General features: G+C 33.7%; 1 protein-coding gene across 4 annotated transcripts; it reads right to left on the bottom strand.

Moving 5' to 3' along the window:
* Nucleotides 1-701: 701 nt before the first annotated feature.
* On the bottom strand, nucleotides 702-17,670 carry pxk (PX domain containing serine/threonine kinase). Of its 4 annotated transcripts, none has more exons than XM_058761126.1 (19): nucleotides 17,243-17,670; nucleotides 15,754-15,804; nucleotides 14,635-14,682; nucleotides 14,219-14,405; nucleotides 14,046-14,123; nucleotides 13,079-13,152; nucleotides 12,722-12,796; nucleotides 10,669-10,773; nucleotides 10,474-10,575; nucleotides 9,383-9,544; nucleotides 9,164-9,281; nucleotides 8,699-8,777; nucleotides 7,596-7,644; nucleotides 7,426-7,503; nucleotides 7,101-7,187; nucleotides 6,928-6,991; nucleotides 4,103-4,162; nucleotides 3,657-3,684; nucleotides 2,062-2,252 (listed from the first exon to the last, which is right to left on the bottom strand). In XM_058761126.1, exons 1-18 carry the CDS (start codon nucleotides 17,354-17,356, stop codon nucleotides 3,668-3,670), a joined length of 1,548 nt encoding a protein of 515 aa, XP_058617109.1. In that variant the 5' UTR covers nucleotides 17,357-17,670; the 3' UTR covers nucleotides 2,062-2,252; nucleotides 3,657-3,667. The 4 variants fall into 4 exon arrangements, with proteins under 4 accessions (XP_058617107.1, XP_058617106.1, XP_058617109.1 ...); XM_058761125.1 differs by having other exon boundaries at nucleotides 4,103-4,165; nucleotides 17,243-17,667; XM_058761124.1 differs by lacking the exon at nucleotides 3,657-3,684 and having other exon boundaries at nucleotides 702-2,252.
* Between the last annotated feature and the right edge of the window lie 686 nt (nucleotides 17,671-18,356).

Here is an 18,356-nt window from a genome sequence, read left to right as displayed (position 1 = left end):
ATGTGTATTATATATGTATATATGCCTGAAATATTTACATGATACTTTTAAAATTACAATATATCATTAAGCTAATAAATGTAAATAAAATTAATAAAACATATTAGTTAAAATAATATTAATAATAAATATAATTTATCATATATAACTCTTACTAATAATATTAACTATAATTTGTCAACTACATTTACAGTGTAATTATAATTCACGAGATCTCTACATATTTATTCATTTGAATATATATATATATATATATATATATATATATTGTACAATATATTATTATTGAAGTGAATAAGTGAATAAATGTTGATTAACAAAGCATATCGTTAAAAATACAACAGAACTCTAATTTTCACAATATTTTCTAACTTATTTGTAAACCAGATGAGATATGCACATATATTAATTGATAATAAAAATATCTGAAATATTTACTTGTTTTAAAATGTTATAATATCATTTATAAACATGCTAATAAAGGTCAGTAAAGTTCAAAATCTTATATTATTAAAAATAATTATTTAAAATATTAAAAATAAATATAAAATATATCAATATAAATATACAAATTTAAAAATATATATAGAGTTATATTTTATTTCAAAATACAATTTAATATAATTTATTTTATTCACAACATCTATACATAATAGTTATTCATTTATGTTAGTTTGAAGAAAGAATTTAACCACACGTGATCTGTTCCATTGTCTTTACTTCAATGTTCACAACTAAAAGCACAAGACCATTCTTTTAAAATATTGTCAATACAAGTTTTTCAGAACATTGAAAACTATTTTGTAGCATTTTGAGGATGTTCACCTCCAGTGCTTTGAACAACGGTTGTGGCAATTGTACAGAGGCAAAAATCAGTGGCAATTTTCTTCATTATCAAACACACTGATTCCTCTCCTGTCCTCAAACATACATAAATCTCTGTGTAAACTTTTGAAGATTTCTTCTTCTCCAGACCACTGCTAAATATTCAGCGGTAAAGTGCTGTAGCGAAAATGAAAACATTATTAAACTCTTCCCCCACGATAAAGCCGGGAATACATATTACGGTATATAGCTATAATGTTTTCAGTGTCTGTATGAATCTATATACAAATGAGTTTACTGTTACAGGAGGTACATCATTCTAGATTACAAATGGATCTGGTTTTCAACAGGACCCTGCGATGAATTTGAATTATAGAAGTTTCTTTCTCTCTATATGTGTGCAAAACAAGAAATCACTTCCATTTACCACAACTTTCTCGTCTCTGATTGGCTGAAATTCTATACCGGGCTGCAACAGCCAATAGGATTAGACGGCGTAAGTGACATAACAACGGTCATTATACAATCACGTCAGTGGTAATTCAAAGCCATCGTTCATTGTGTCATTAAGGGGCGTAAATGATAAACGCATCGTATAAATGTCGCTATTTGCGCAACATATTGATTGTGATCTTGCAGAACAGGAATGCAAGTATTACTTTGTTCTGAAAGAAAATACGAACAATGTAGCTCAAAATTTCCGCAGGAAAAAAACGAAGAGAACAAAGAATGCTCTCAGCTTTTGTAGGCACAATGGTAAATGTGGCAAACGCCTAAAAAGCATCATCCCAAACCCATAACCAAAGTCGAATTAAAATGTCAGAATCAAATATCACTCGTTTTATGAACCAACAATAAAATCCAGTTACGTTTTCATTCATAGTAAATGTGCTGCCCGCATTCTCCACCATCCTGTGCCTTCGCCTTCAGAAGTCAGTACTTTAAAATGAAGATTTTTTTCGTCCAAATGAGTGTGCAAGTCCATTGTTTAAATACGACAGTTGGTCCAAGCAGAACTGTTTAGGTTACATCGAGCAGCTTAAAACAAAACAAAAAATGCAGGGCTGTGAATAAAACGAACGAACAAAACAAACACTGAAGAAGTTCAGGTACAAAAAGTCACTTTTCACCGCTAGACGCAAGTTGCTAAAAGACTTCGAGTGGACAAACTGCACTAAAACAAAGACGAGTGTGTGTGTTTTTTTCTTTTTTTCACAAACGTGGGTTGCTGCAGTCAACAGTATCTGATTTTTTCAGTTTGCCTTTATTGAAGGACTGGATGGAGCTGAGGAGGGCACTCCTGCCCGCGCCGTTGCCACCGGCAGGCGAGAGGGGCGGAGGGACGGGTTCATTCCCGGGAGGAGGTGGAGGAGGAGGAGGAGGAGGATGAGCAGCGGGGGGAGGAAGAGGAGGTGCTGGAGGTGCTCCTGTGGGAATCAGAGGAAACAGTCAGTCACAATCAGCTGAATATAACTAATAATGTTTAGTTATATCGAATATAACGAAACGAAACGTAATATAGCTACCCAGAATCCTGTGCCATATGTAAACAGGAAGCGATAAAGTACAACAGCTGTTCAGAATGATACACTTACCACAAGCAGCATCATTTAAAGTCAACATGAAATAATTGAATATCTTTAAATTTATTTATATTTAACAGATAAATTCACAATAAATTGCAATATTTACACACACATAAAATATAATTCAAAATTATATCATTACTAATTATAAAAAATCTAAAATGTAATATTCAAATTATAAATATTTAATAATAATTTAATACCCAACATACTGATATAAAAATATACTGATATAAAATATAATTATTAATTATATCATTAAAAATACAAAACTTGCAATATTTATAAATATACAATAGATCACGATAGAAAAACATAGTATGATATCATTGAAATGAAATTGAACTATGAAATATAATTCAAATAAATATATACAAAATATTCAAATACTTAAAATATTTTTAAGAAGTAAATATACAATATTTCATAATAATATATAATATAAAATAACATATTATAATGATACATTATAACCATCTATTATATAATTATAAATGGTTAATTTCTTCAATATAAATTAATTATACAATTAATTTAAAAGATTTATATTTCATAAGTAAATATTGTATACAATAAATTATGATACTAAAAATATAATTATTACATGAAAATATGAGTGATTAGAAAGAATACTACCATTTCATGTTGACTAAATATCTTGCTGCTGATTTGTCATTTACTGACCAATCACCTTCTTGGAAATAAGTGATGGACAGAATGACTCATGCCTTCTGAACCAATCAGCAAGATGCAAGTATCCTCAGCATACTAGTTATGCTTAGCTGTAACTGCTTTAAGACCACTATTTTGTTTTTATTCCTCATTCAAAAGCACATATAATAATAGTATCTTAAAAACGAGTATTATCATTTACTAATATATTTCATATATAATAATAATAATAAAAAAAACATCCATCACAATCCACAAAACCAGTGTTTTTTGTAAAAAACAAAAACGAAAATAAAGAGAATTTACCCTCAGAAAAGCCCTAAAAAAAAAGAAAAAGTCCAGAATGAAGCAAGTTTTGTGCCTAAATAGATAATTGCAGATTGTGAACTGTTAAAGTTGCATTAACCCTTCTCAGTAGACTAGAAACAGTCTGGACCATACTCATTTGCATGCATTTGCATGCATTAATATTGATGAGCAACAGTTTTGCTGTGGGAACCTGAATGTACTACTGAGGGAGGGTGAGCTGCAACTTTACGGTGGAAATAGATTATTATTATTGAATTACTTTACCCCACACACGTTCAAAATGGCGCATGCTCTAGTTTTGAAGACAGCATATAAGAGAGAGAGAGAGAGAGAGAGAGAGGCACACACAAGTTACTGATCATATCAGAATGAGGAGACACATCGGATGATTATGATCTGGTAAGATGAATGGAGATTGCAACCAATTTCATGAGGAATTTGATGATTGATTATGGAAATGAGAAAGATTAGGTCTCTATTGGATCCAAAAAAAAAAAAAAAAAAAAAAGATAATGCGCCGGTGAGTTACAATCAAAAACATTTTACCACATCATGCAACAAATACAGTATTATACTGGGAAAACTGATTGTTGACATGGACATAGTGGCTGTGGAAAGGGAATGTTTGGATAAAACCAGGAAAAACAAACTCTTCTGATGTATTTTATATAATGATTAAGGATGGACGGGACATTTTAAATGGGACGTACCTGATCCTGGTAAGGGAGTGGGTGAGGACGGGCAGGTTGGAGGTGAACTCGCCCCAGAACCTGCTAGAAGACAAAAAATATGATTTTTTTTTTTTACTGTGTTCTTTTAGTGTATTTATACATTGAAAGCTGCATCTTGAATCAGGTCACAATAAAATTCAATAGAAGGGTCCTGGTAGTGAAAAAACATTTTTGCAATAATGATAAACCTTTGAAAGTTTGCGATGAACACCAAGGTTGTTTGTGGCAGTATTTGTGCCTTTAAAAGTCTTAAGTTCACATCAAAATGCACCTAATTAAAAAATAAAAATAAAAAAGCTTTTAATTTCCAAATTCTGGGTGAACTAGACATTAAAAATATGTCCTTTTCACATTTTTCAAAAACTTTTTGGTATTGGAAGAAAGTTTGTAATGTTGCAATTTATCCGAAGCAGGTTTGTTTGGTTCATGGTTTACAACTCTTTACTTAAACAGTAATTTCATCTCAAGCAGTCCAAAAATTGTAAAGTTGGTTGCTTGACCATTTTTAATTTCCTTTTTTATACTTGATTTTTATCATTTTTTAGTATTGGTGGTTTTCCTTTTTTTTTTTTTTCTTTGAGATTTGCTACATAATTTCTTTTTTATTTTACTATTAAAATGGTTCAACCGCACACACACAAAAAAGGAAAATTAAATATGGTCAAGCAACCTTCATTGGATCATTTGAGAAGGACTGACCCTCAAGATTTTTCCAAAATCCCTATGGAGAAAAATACTCAGGATCCCAAAACACTAAACATGTGACATTAAGTTTTGGCATTAAATTTACCGTTGTTTATTAAAATTATAGTTCACCCAAAAATTCACCCAATAATTTGCTGAAAACTTTCTCATTCTCAGGACATTCAAGATTTAGATGACTGTTTCTTTATCGGAACTGTTTTAAAGAACTGTAGCACTACATCACTTGCTCACCAGTGGATCCTCTGCAGTGAATGGGTGCCGTCAGAATGAGAGTCCAAACAGCTGATCAAAACATCACAATAATCCACACCACTCCAGTCCATCAATTAACATCTTGTGAAGTGAAAAGCTGCGTGTTTCTAAGAAACAAATAGTTTTTGACTTCAAAGCATTGCTTCTGGCCAAAAAGAGTCCATAATCATAATAACACTTCCTCTAGTGAAGAAATCCATCTCCTGTTGTCCTCTCACATCAAAATCCACCAAAATATATGTTTAGAGCAGTTTTGGACTGTTTTCACAGGTAAACGGTGCTTGATCTGTGCAGATTTCTCTCCTGATTCAGATGAGAAGACCTTTTTTTTTTTTTTTTAACTGTAGAAAGCAATATTACGGATAGAGGACTCGTATTTTAGCCGGAAGCATCAGTTTGAAGTAAAAAATTCTGAATTATGGATTTGTTTCTTACAAACATACAGTTTTTCACTTCACAAGTTGTTAATTGATGGACTGGAGTGGTGTGGATTATTGTGATGTTTTTATTAGCTGTTTGGACTCATTCTGACGGCACCCATTCACTGCAGCAGTGTTAATTATGACAGCAAATTTTGATTTAGTATTAGTCATAGTCTTTTGACTAAAATGCCATTTAGTTTTAGTCATATTTTAGTCATCTGAATTGTTTGTAGTTTTAGTCTAGTTTTAGTTGACTAAATATCTTAAGATTTTAGTCGACTAAATCTACAGTAAATTTAGTCGGCTAAAATCTAATGGGTTTAGTTACAGTGTAATGCATTTATTAAGCATTTCCAAACTCATTATATAGGTTTGATATTAAGGTTTTATCATGATAGACACCGATTTAACTGCGGTGACACACAACATGCCTTTAGGTTAAAATCAAATAAAACCACTTCTCATAAAGAACAAGAACATGGTCTTCTTTTCAATTAAACACCAAATGGTTATGCAGGCTAATTATGCATTCTTTATAACAACTTGTTTGCCATATTCTTCATTTTTTCAAGCAGACATATTTATTTCTATAAATAAATTTAGATTAATTCAGACTGATTCAGTCAAGAGCAGTAAGTGATTTTCTGTCTTTCTTTTGTTGCTTGATTAACATCAATGACTCGGACAAGAGTGACTAAATTAGGCAGCTGTCCCTTTAAAACCGAATGCACAGATGTAATGGATGCAATGTACTGATAGACGTTCTCCCTACTGTTTACGTTCACTTAAGATGTAATGGACTGTGTTTACGTGAATACTCGTCAAAACTGACAATTCAACATCATTTTGTGTGTATTTCTCCGTTCATGCGACGCGAAAGAGTACTCATGTGCTGTGTGAGATGCGCTTTCTGTGCGTGTATGCGCTCAGAAAACTGGACAGAACTGAGTTCTCTCGTGTCGTCAAATTTATCCATATGTCTGCTCTTCTCTTACTCCCACATACTGACATTTTTGACGTTTTGTGAGACGTGCAGCAAGTGTATGTTAGCTTATGTCCCGCCGGTTCATATGTACGCATCTAACCTCCGAACTACGCAGCAGATTCCTTCTGAATGAATCTCTTCCCAAATCGTCCCTTCCTAACATTTTCATCTTGTTTTTATCCGTTAACAAAAATGTCAATAGATTTTCGTCATTCAAAATTAGTTTTAATTCGTTATCGTCTCGTTTTCAGTGAAATTAATGTCGTTGACGAAAATTATTCGTCAACGAAATTAACACTGCACTGCAGAGGATTTATCAGTGATGTAATGCTACATTTCTCCAAATCTGATGAAGAAACATACTCATCTACATCTTGGATGGCCTGAGGGTGAGGTATTTCCTTTTAATAAAGGAAAGTTTAATAATAAATGAAACCTACCAGAGTTGTTATTGTATTTGACAGAAAGATCCTCCTCATTTTCATACGTTGACTGTCTCGATTTCTGAAACCAAAACAGGCGTGTTGATTTTAACAAGCATTATGTTTAGCATAAAACAGTGTGATTGTTCAGTGTGAATCATAATTATGGGAAAGCGCTCAAACTCATTTACCTTTCTGGCCAAGATCTTCCTTTTCCGCTTCTCTTCCTCGGAGCCGTGGTGCGACTGCGCTCGCGTCAGCCTCTTGTGCTGGTGAATCTGAAAACACACAGGTTTCGTTTATGTAAACCTAAATCTACAGGATTTTAAAAAAAAAGTCTGATGGAAATTCCTGTTGTAAAGTATTACATTTTATTCAGCTTATATCATCAAGTCAACTTTTCTAGACTGAAATGATGGAATTTGTGTTTGCGACACTGTTGTGTAATGTTTCGTAAGCAAGCCAAGCTAAACGTTTGTTGCACAAGAAACCAAAAGTGAATAAAGCAATGCTAACCGTCCTCTGTTCCTCAACTAGGCGCTTCTCCAAGCATTCCTTGGACGATTTCAGAGCCTCCTTTAATTTGGAGCTGATCTGGAGTTTGGAAAGATGGAAGATTTAACCAAGTATTTAGTAAAACAAAAACAAAAACTGGTTAGGTTAGTTTTTTACTTCAGTGTGTTTACCTTAAACTGGGGTTTCTCAGAGTTAAACAGCAGCACGTCATTGAATAACCTGTTAGAACGAGAGTTAAACTCAGCAGTGGTTCGTGTTTCAGTTTTAAACAATGTCAACATTTACAATTACCACTGTAAAGAAGAAAACCACATGCTTTGGGTTCACAATAACGTGACTTAGTCATAAAATGAAGACTTTGTGCTCTGTACATATCCTTAGGATGAATCTCACAAAATTGGTCAAGAACAACTTCAGGGTCATATTTCACCCCAAAAACCAACAGAAAAAAATATTACATTGTATTTTGGTCTGCGCCAACATACAGCGTCGTTGCGCTATGGGTGTCCTGAGTTCAAATCCCGCCTCGAGGACCTTTCCCAATCCCGCCCCCCTCCGCCAAAAATAATTATAAAAAAAAAAAAAATTATTTTGAAAATGAGGCCTTTTTTTGCACCACATCAATCTGGCAGAATTTTCAGGATATTATACAATAAATGAATTAACTCATGACAATTATACCAATAATTTTATTTTTAAAATGATTTTAATTCTATAAAAAAATGTAAAAAAAAAAAAAAATGTAATATGTAAATAAAAATTTAATAAATATATTTAAAAATATCCCCAAATAAAATACTATATGAAATATATGAAGAAAATTATATAAAATTAGGGCTGAAAAACGATTAATCGCGATTAATCACATTCAAAATAAGCTTATTTTGAATGCGATTAATTGTTTTGCAGCTCTAAGTAAAGAAAATAAATAAAAATACTTCAGGCCCCGAATGAATAAGATATTAAATTTAGCATATTTGCAAATAATGCAATTTGACATTATTTTCATGATATTAAGCAATAAACAAATTAACTCATGACACTTGATGACACTCCAATAATTTTTGTTTCTAAAAAAAAAAAGTAAATTATATTTAAAAAAAAAAAAAAAAAAAAAAAAAAAATAGTAATAAAAATTTAATAATAAAACAGCAAAATTAAACAAAAAAGACAAAATAAAATATATGTAATTGCAAAATTAGTCCCAAAAGGAATAAGATATTTTTGTGAGATTCCCTCCTGAGCACAAGCAGGCCTGAATATCATAACTCACGGTGTTTGTAGGAGTTGGGAAACGGTTGGCATTCCTGTTTTGCAAGCTTCCGTGGACAGGATGGACTGAAGCACAGAGACTGTGGGAAAACAGAAAACAAGTGGTTACGTATTACATAAAACCATTAACTACAAACGTATGATCCACAACACTACAACACAGTTTGAGATTACTGCTGTATGGATTCAACTATCGTATAAAACTGAACAACAGCCAATGTTCTGTAGCTTAAACTGGAAATTCAGCTTACTAAATGAACTTCAACTATTTAGCCTATTACAATACGACATTCATGCTAATAAAAGCCTGTAAACGCCGACACATGCTCCTAGATGAAATATTTTGACTAATTTGATTATGCTTCCAGTTTACAATAAGAGACTACTACTCTCAGATTTAACTTAAGCATGTTTAAATGCATTTGTTGGACACTTTAGTCTAAAGTGAACAGAAGATCATACTGACCTACGGATGAGAACGGAGCCGGAGGATACTGATCCACAGGCACAGCGTCAGGCGGGCGGCCGTACGTCATTTCATACAGCAAATGTCCAAATGAGTAGACGTCTATGCTTTCTGTTGTCTGATAAAATAAAAAACATCAAGTTTTTAAAATCACATATCTTAATTACTAATATTTCAATTATTTACTACAAAAAAATTAAATAAATAAGGTTATCTTACATTAATTTTCCTGAACTGTGTTACATAGGGTCGGTAATATGACGGCAGTCCCAGTAAAGAATTCTCTATATCCAACAATTTACACGTGTTCTCCTCGATCAGGACGTTAGACGCATGAAGATGCCCATACGGAAAACCCTTGTCATGGAGAAATTTTAGTGCCTGGAATAAAACAGAAAATTGCATATTTACACAATTATAGGAAATTACATATTTACATTTCCAGAAAGAAGTATAGCAGCATAAGAGCAGTTTAAAGTTTGAGGTGAAATAAGAGTTAGTAAGCTAAATGTATTTTTTGGTGTGTTTTTTTTAAACATTTTTTGAAAGCAATTTATTTGATCAAAAATAGTTATATTGTGAAATATTATAATTTTTTTGTAAACACCTTTTTTTGTATTATCATATATTTTAAAATGCAATTTATTACTGTGATGCAAAGCTGAATTTTCAGCATTATTACTCCAGTCTTCAGTATCACAGGATCCTTCAGAAATCATTCTAATATGCGGATTTGCTTCATATTTTTGTGCAAACCATGATGCAGGCACATTTTTTCAAAATTTTTGCTGAATAGAAAGGTCAAAAGAACAGCATTTATTTGAAACAGAATTATTTTGTAACATTATAAAATATGTCATTTATGAATAATTTAATGCGTTCTTCAAGTATTATTTTTTTCTCAAAAACTATAAAAATCTGACTGACCCCAAACTTTTGAACAAAGCATATGTGGATGAATAAAGAGATGCAAAACAGAAAAGATCAATTATAATTCTGTATGCAAATAGAGGCAAGAAATATCAATTCAATATGCAAATATTACAACGACATCACTGTTATTAGTGTAGATAATGAATGCAAAAAACTGACAGCAGTGTAAGTCACTTTAACCTTTCTTTAAAAATGTCTCAAGTGTAAAACCTAATTAAGCTGTTCAGGCTGAAAGTTGAATATCTACGGACATAGAGGTTTAAAACAAACCTTAAACAGGATGTTTGAGAAATATCTACAGCGCTGCCTTAGCACAGGAAAAAAAGTCTACAAATTCCTGTAAACTGGTTATTATGAACATGAACTGTTATCCAAACCTCCAGAATCTGTCTTCCGTAGGTTCGGATCTGCTGCTGCTCCAAACCCTGGATCTTTTTGGGATTGCAGTACTTCTTCAGAAAGGGCTCTTTGGGCTTCACCTGAAGAATCCACAAAATTCAAGACAGAATTACAAGAAATACAAGTATGTTGCAATTTATAATATTTGATCAGTCAAGTTAAAGAAAGCAAACCTTGCAGATGTGATCCCTAAGTGTTCCTTTCTCGCTGAAAACTCGAATGACTAGAGCAGACGATTCACTGGTTGTAGCGAAACTGACGGGAGAGATGTTTGAATGCTATGGAAAAATACAAGAACAGCTGCAGTCAGACACATACAAACACTCGCAGTGTTTTTGTCCATGCAAAAGATACTTTAAGGACAAGGACATGGAGTTATGAGGGTATTGCTATGCGGTTGAATTCAGAATTCAGATTTCTGGCATGTTTTCCCATGAGCCTCATGGTCAGAAATGACTGTGTCATGCTTTCCTGATTAACGTGCATCTCGGTTGGATTGCTTTAATCTGCTCATCTGGAATGCAGACGTCAGACGAACTCCTCCATCTGACTGATCATTTGTCTTCAAGTAACCCTTTTCTACGGCATTACATGGAATATTATCTAAAACTAAAGCCATTAAAAATAATACTACTCGAAATAAAGCTGAAATAAAATAATACAGAAATTTTTGATGAAAAACTATGCCTCAGCACCAAACTGAATTAAGTTTAAGTCACAAAAAAAAAAAAAAAAAAAAAAACTTTAAAATTTAAAAATAATTATACATTATGGATAAATTTATGCTTTCATATTTAACAATAACAATGCATTTTTCCGTAAAAGTATAATTATTAGTTATTTAAACATACCTATTTGACACGTTACATTATATTTAGTGCTGGGCAACGATTAATCGCGATTAATCGCATCCAAAATAAAAGTTTTTGTTTATATAATATATCTGTGTGTATTGTGTATATTTATTATGTGTATATAAAAGACACACACATACAGTATATATATTTTGAAAAGATTTGCATGTATATATTTATTAATATAATTTATATTTTAATAATTTATAAGAATTTTAATACTATTACAAGTATGAAAAACACTGCAAACTTTTATATTTAATGTCTTAATCCTAAATATCGATAAAAACTACACTGTGTATTTGTATTAAATTAAGAACCAAAATATAAAAATAAAATCAAAATTTTAAAATATTTAAAAAACTACACTGTATTTTTGTATTAAAATGAAAACCATAAATATAAACATAAAAGACAATTCAAAAATATTAATAAAAACTACGCTTTATATTTGTAAACTAAAATATTTTAAAAATATCAACTTCAGGTTCTAATTTAAAGTAAGGTTAGTGGAGTACACTTTAAAAGAAAATACTAGTTCAGTCTTTCTACTTCTACTTATTTGCTGTTTCATTGTAGTTAATTGATACATTTCTATCAATTTCTGAGAGAAAATTGTTTCTACACCAAATTTGTCAGTGTATAATAGTGTATAAATAACAGGGTGGATTATGTTCGAGTGTCTACACATGATTTCCACTGCGAGTTACTGGAGTCTTTTGTAGAGCTGTGTTTCTCTCAGTGATCTGTTTAATCTCGCTGTACGGTTGCTGACGTTGAGGAAGCAGGAAAAACAAGAGCACATGACAGCGTTTGCGCACAAAACATCCAAACATTCGGGTCTGTACACAAAGACAGGCTCTTTTAGTTCATTCCCGACAGCTCGTCGGCTCTACTTAACAGCTTTACACAGTAAAATTTAAATTATATACTCTTATTCGTTTTGCATTACAATAACAGCAAGGAAACAGTGTGTAATTGTCATGAAAATAATGTCTATTGTCAAATGATTACTACAATATCATTACACTACACTAATATATATATTTTTGGCATTTTTATAGCCTTTACCATGACATGACAGATCAGAACTGACAGGAAGTGAAGTGGGAGCGAGATGGGGGCGGGATCAGGAAAGGTCTTCGAGTTGGGCTTCGAACTCGTGATGCCCGAAGCGCAACAGCGCTGTACACTACAATAATATTTTTACTATTTTATTTATGTTAAATTGAACTGCAATCTAAATGGTTTTACATTTGTTTTAGGCCCTAAAAACCAGCCAAAACTTCCTAGCAACACCATATAACCTCTCAAAAAATTTTTTGCAACCATATAACAACGCTCTAGTAACCATCAACTTTTTAAGACTTACAGACAGAGTTGGAAGCAGCTTCATTGCAGACTGGAGATCTTTGTCGGACAGGAACTTATCTGGACCCAAATCCACCTATAATTGGTAAAGAAATGCATTATGGTCGGTACAAGGGTCACACAAAGCTAATTATAGAAGAAAATTAAACACAAATATGTCAGGAGAGATTAGTAGGTTAGTAAAGTTCTTTGTGCAGCCAAACAAAGTGGCGTTGAATGCGATCAACAGGAACAACTTCATCAGGGTTATACAATAATGGGAATTAAACACGCTGAGGGTCAAAGTACTTGATTAACAGAGCAGGAGCATCCAGGAAAAGGTTTGGTCTGTGTTTGTATGGGTCAAAATAAAACTTACCCAACTTAATACTTGTTTGTCTTTGGGTTGATCTTTGTCTTTGACTAGGAAGTACCTCTTTCGCAATCGCCAGCCTATGATAAGACAGATATTAGATGATTGGAGAAATTTCATGTAAGAATGTCACATTTTAAAACAATATTAGAAAATGAAAACATTATAATAATAAAATATAACAATTTTTGCATTGAGAAATTCATTTAATCAAATTAAGCATATTTTCTGCTTTAAATTTTCATTACCGTAATGCGTAAAATCCTATTCTTTTTACTATAATACTGTAATAAACGTTTATTTTTTTACATTTTAAAAACTATACTTTACAAACTTACATTTTAAATGAAATAATTTTGAAATAATATAGTATATTTTGCATTACAGTAATGACGATTAAGGTAATGACAGATTGCAAGAAATTACCTTAATTTTTCTTAAAATAATAACACTATAATGGAAAAAGTCTTACATATAGCCTTTACTTTCTTTAAATTAAATATAATATTCTATTTTTCCTTTAGATTTTGAGGTAAAATTACGAAATTTTAACACGTCAAGGTAAATGTTCCATTTTTATTAACGAGTCTTCCGCTAATAAAAACAAAAGAGCAAGTTTCTTCTCAAATGTGTCTCGGCTGTGAAACTCAGGCTGTTTTTAGGGGATAAAAAATTTCCCATGAACCTCTGAAATCCATCAATGTGTCAGGAATACTAAATGTGTCAAAGTAAACCAATGCCTGGTGCTATATTATAAACTGAGTCATTGGGAGAAACAAATCAATAAAAGTTAAATCATTAACTTTTATAGTTGTGATGGAGCTCAAGGCTGACAGCATAATCATTCATGGTCAATGTAAAAACCAGTTCTGTCCCATATAAATAAATGAAAATAAATAACAAAATATGCTATAAAATATATAATATAATATGAAATGAAATTGGACGGAAGTAACTAAATTGCTTTACTCACCAATGTCTTTTAACGGCTCAATAACCTCCCATTTTGGATCGGATCTGAAGAACATGGACACCTGCTGTAAGGCTATTTCTGAAAAAAGAAGGAAGGGGAGGATTTGACTAATAATTGCAAACAAATGCAAAAACACATTTTTTTAGTGTTAAAATATGCCCTGGTTGCATTACCTGTGTAGTTTACTGAGTAATTGTTAGTGTCGAGAAACTTTTTGACCAGCTCACAGCTGGAGAGGATGTGGTGACGTGTGATGTAGTTCAGATAGGCCTGGAGACCCTTCTGACGCTCGGCTATAAACTCTCGGTCCATGTTTCCTAACAGCTTCTTAGGAGGAAGTGGCAGGTTGAGGCCGGAGATCTGTGAAGACAGAGAGACTGACTCATAGTTACTCTTTCACTGATGGGAAGGCTAATGTTAAAAGCTTTCTGAGGACTGTGAGTTTTTGAGGACTCAGCAAGAGTGAATCATTGTCACTGAGATGTCAGAGGAATGCTTTTCAATTTATTTTGAAACAGTAGCTGTCAAATGCTTATATGGGAAGAACGGATGTTTTTCCAGCACAGACTTGTTCTAATGGTCCACTTACCAGTAAACTATTATTCAGCATGTCAAAATCGCTGTATCTGCGGATGACCTGTGAAAATCAGAACCAAAATAAATCATTCTGACAATAACAAACATGAGAGAGAGAGAGACAGACAGACAGACAGACAGACAGACAGACAGATAGATCAATCTAGATGACATAGACAGATAGACAGACGGATATACAGGTGACAGACAGTTGGACAGACAGACAGACAGACAGACAGACAGATAGACAGATAGATAGATAGATAGATAGATAGATAGATAGATAGATAGATAGATAGATAGATAGATAGATAGATAGATAGATAGATGACGGGCAGGGGGATAGTCCGATGGACAGATACACAGATCGACAGTAGATGGATAGATAGACAGACAGATAGACAGCTAGATAGATAGATGGACAGATAGACAGCTAGATGGATAGATAGACAGACAGACAGACAGACAGATAGACAGCTAGCTGGATAGATGGACAGACAGCTAGATGGATAGATGGACAGACAGCTAGATGGATAGATGGACAGACAGCTAGATGGATAGATGGACAGACAGCTAGATGGATAGATGGACAGACAGCTAGATGGATAGATGGACAGACAGCTAGATGGATAGATGGACAGACAGCTAGATGGATAGATGGACAGACAGCTAGATGGATAGATGGACAGACAGCTAGATGGATAGATGGACAGACAGCTAGATGGATAGATGGACAGACATCTAGATGGATAGATGGACAGACAGCTAGATGGATAGATGGACAGACAGCTAGATGGATAGATGGACAGACAGCTAGATGGATAGATGGACAGACAGCTAGATGGATAGATGGACAGACAGCTAGATGGATAGATGGACAGACAGCTAGATGGATAGATGGACAGACAGCTAGATGGATAGATGGACAGACATCTAGATGGATAGATGGACAGACAGCTAGATGGATAGATGGACAGACAGCTAGATGGATAGATGGACAGACAGCTAGATGGATAGATGGACAGACAGCTAGATGGATAGATGGACAGACAGCTAGATGGATAGATGGACAGACAGCTAGATGGATAGATGGACAGACAGCTAGATGGATAGATGGACAGCTCTAACTCACCGTCCAGCTGTTGTCTGTGGAAACGCCCCTCTGTACACGAATGATGTACTCCTGTTAACAGAGACAAACAATGAGGACCGAATCCACAGCAGCAAATATACATTAACTAGTAATAAAATAAAGACCCTGCTGAAAAAAACAACAACAAAAAACAGGTTCAGCAGGTCTTAACCCCTGACTAGTGGAAACCAGCCTAACAAGCCATCTTTATTTTCAAGAGATCAAAGTAATGTTGTCACAGATTTGTGGTTTTTACAGCAGAATTGTGAAGCAAGACCAAAGCAGGAAGTGAAAAGGCCAAATGTAACAGAGTCTCCAAAACCTCACGCTGACCCTGACGCTTACAGCCACGTCTTATCCACATTAATGTTTGACTCTCCTTCAAAACGTCACCTGATAGTTTCCATTAGACTGAAACAAGTTTCCATCCGCAACACTATTTCAGACCACATCCGTTACTGTGGTTGATTATTTTCACACTCCTCACGTCTTAAGACACATCAACATTGTGACTTTCAGCTTTCAAAGTAACATTAAATATATATAATCAATCATGTAACTGATGATTACGGTCTAGTTGTTCATCTTCCCGGAATCTACTCTACTCTCCAATAAAAAAACAAAACATCTAACAGCCTGTAAAGTTTACGCAAGATAGAACTGAAAGCAGTTTACTAGATTGCACTTTCATATGAATGACTACAAGAACCGAATAAATGAATAAATGTGAAAGGAAACACCAGTTTCTCTTGTGGCTTTGGTTTCACAGCAAGAGGAAATGTCTTTCTGCACAAATGCAAATGATAAATTTTCAATTCCGCCTTTAAATCAACCTGAACAGATCCAGTCTACATGAGATCTACAGTATAACAGATCTTTTTTGAAAACAGCCTACTTGTATGTTGTTTAATCTCATTAAATTAATAAACTGATAGATACAACCGACATCAACAAAGTAGCTAATATTTACATATCACTTTCTTTTAAAGTCGATTATGTTGATTATATCATAAATTAAAATAAAATGTCTCGTTAAAGAATTTCAAACGCCACTATTGCTTCATCGCTTGATTCAAATTTGATATTTGTTTGTGTAATGTTTAAAATAAAATGTTATTTGCTGATATTTCTTAATCATTTAAAAGGATGTTTTTATATTTACAAAATGTACGTTACACGAATTGTTCCAGTATTGACTACTGAAAATAACATTAAACAATCTCATTTTATACTGAAAATAAATGCGAATATTAATCGACAAATAATCGAGAAACAACCAGGTTAATAATAAAATAAAATAAAAAACGACATGCAACCTAAAGTTTTACGTTAAACCCTTTTCAATCTTTTTTTACTAACATTTAAATGCGTATTTGTAAACAATATCAAAGGTTTAATGGATGCGGATCGGTGTAATCCACAGCGTCCGCGTCTCCGCGCGAACATAAACAGCGATCCGCTCGGCTCCGGTTGTGCCGTTTAACGTTACCGTGTGTGACTGTAAACTCTGGCTGGCCTCGATCACGGCGATCAGCGGCACGGTGTCGTCCAGCGGCGGCTTCCTGCCGGACAACGGCTGCGGCTGCTGCTCCATGAACGCCATCCCGGACCAAAACAACACCAAACAGCCCCGGTTCGACAGGGTTCGGTAACCGAGAGCCCGCCTCGGTCGGTAAAGGGATGTGGCGGTTCACTGCGCGTCTCTGCTTGTGACAACGTGGGAGAAACGAATCAGAAACTGCCAGTGAAATCTGACGTAGATGTTTCACCGGAGAGCAGCTCGTCCACTCCGTAGTGCGCACTATCGAGTGAAAGTGAACGACACCGCATTTTTAGACTGATATAAACATATACGTAAAATTATTTATATTTGTATATAGTGCTTGTGATGTGTCCTCCTTGCAATAAAAATGAGAGAAAAAAAGACTGGCGCCATGTTTTAGTAAATATACCCTCAAACAGGAAACCTCATAGGGCTCACGGCTAAATTCAGTCATATCATTTCTTGTGGGGCTCGGAATAAAATGAAACTTTACAAAGTACCAAACAAACCATTTTCAACTTTATTTATGCGACTGTTGTTATGAATTTTCATTTGGAGTTTGTAACACAAGCGTTGCATCTTTACGAAGCTGCTAGCAGAGAAGCTAAATGTTGTCAAGGGGACACCATGTGACCAGTAACATGTGATTCAATGTAAACAGCACTCGGTGAGTTCTCGTTTCTGTGTTTATAGTACGATTACTTTCATATAACGTTCAAATATTAGAATATAGTTTTCAGAAATAGATATCGTCATTTGCACATAATGTACAAACATAAAGCAGAGGCAAATATTTAAACAAAGTCTGAGAAAAATGTATGTATGCATGTACTAATATGGCATTAATATATACATGTAGGTATCATGTATGTATAAGTTTTTCCACTAACCCAAAGAGAAAGAATGAGAAAAGTTAAAGGACTGATAACTAGGACAAAGGTTATTTGAATTTATACTGGGGAAAAGTTCAACTGATTTTGTTTGAAAGTTGACATTAGCTGGTTCATTTCATGTAATTTTTCTACTATTATGTTAACCTTGTGATTTTTAAATGACGATT

This window comes from Onychostoma macrolepis, chromosome 22 (genome assembly GCF_012432095.1).
Source record: "Onychostoma macrolepis isolate SWU-2019 chromosome 22, ASM1243209v1, whole genome shotgun sequence".
NCBI lineage: Eukaryota > Metazoa > Chordata > Actinopteri > Cypriniformes > Cyprinidae > Onychostoma > Onychostoma macrolepis.
This window is presented reverse-complemented; position numbering and strand designations above follow the sequence as displayed.

Coding starts and splice junctions, on each gene's coding strand:
- pxk (XM_058761123.1), bottom strand. CDS start 17,356: ATGGCGTTCATGGAGCAGCAGCCGCAGCCGTTGTCCGGCAGGAAGCCG. Junction 10,576..10,668: donor TTAGGGATCACATCTGCAAG/GTTTGCTTTCTT, acceptor TGGATTCTTCAG/GTGAAGCCCAAAGAGCCCTT. Junction 9,282..9,382: donor CACAGTTCAGGAAAATTAAT/GTAAGATAACCT, acceptor TTATTTTATCAG/ACAACAGAAAGCATAGACGT.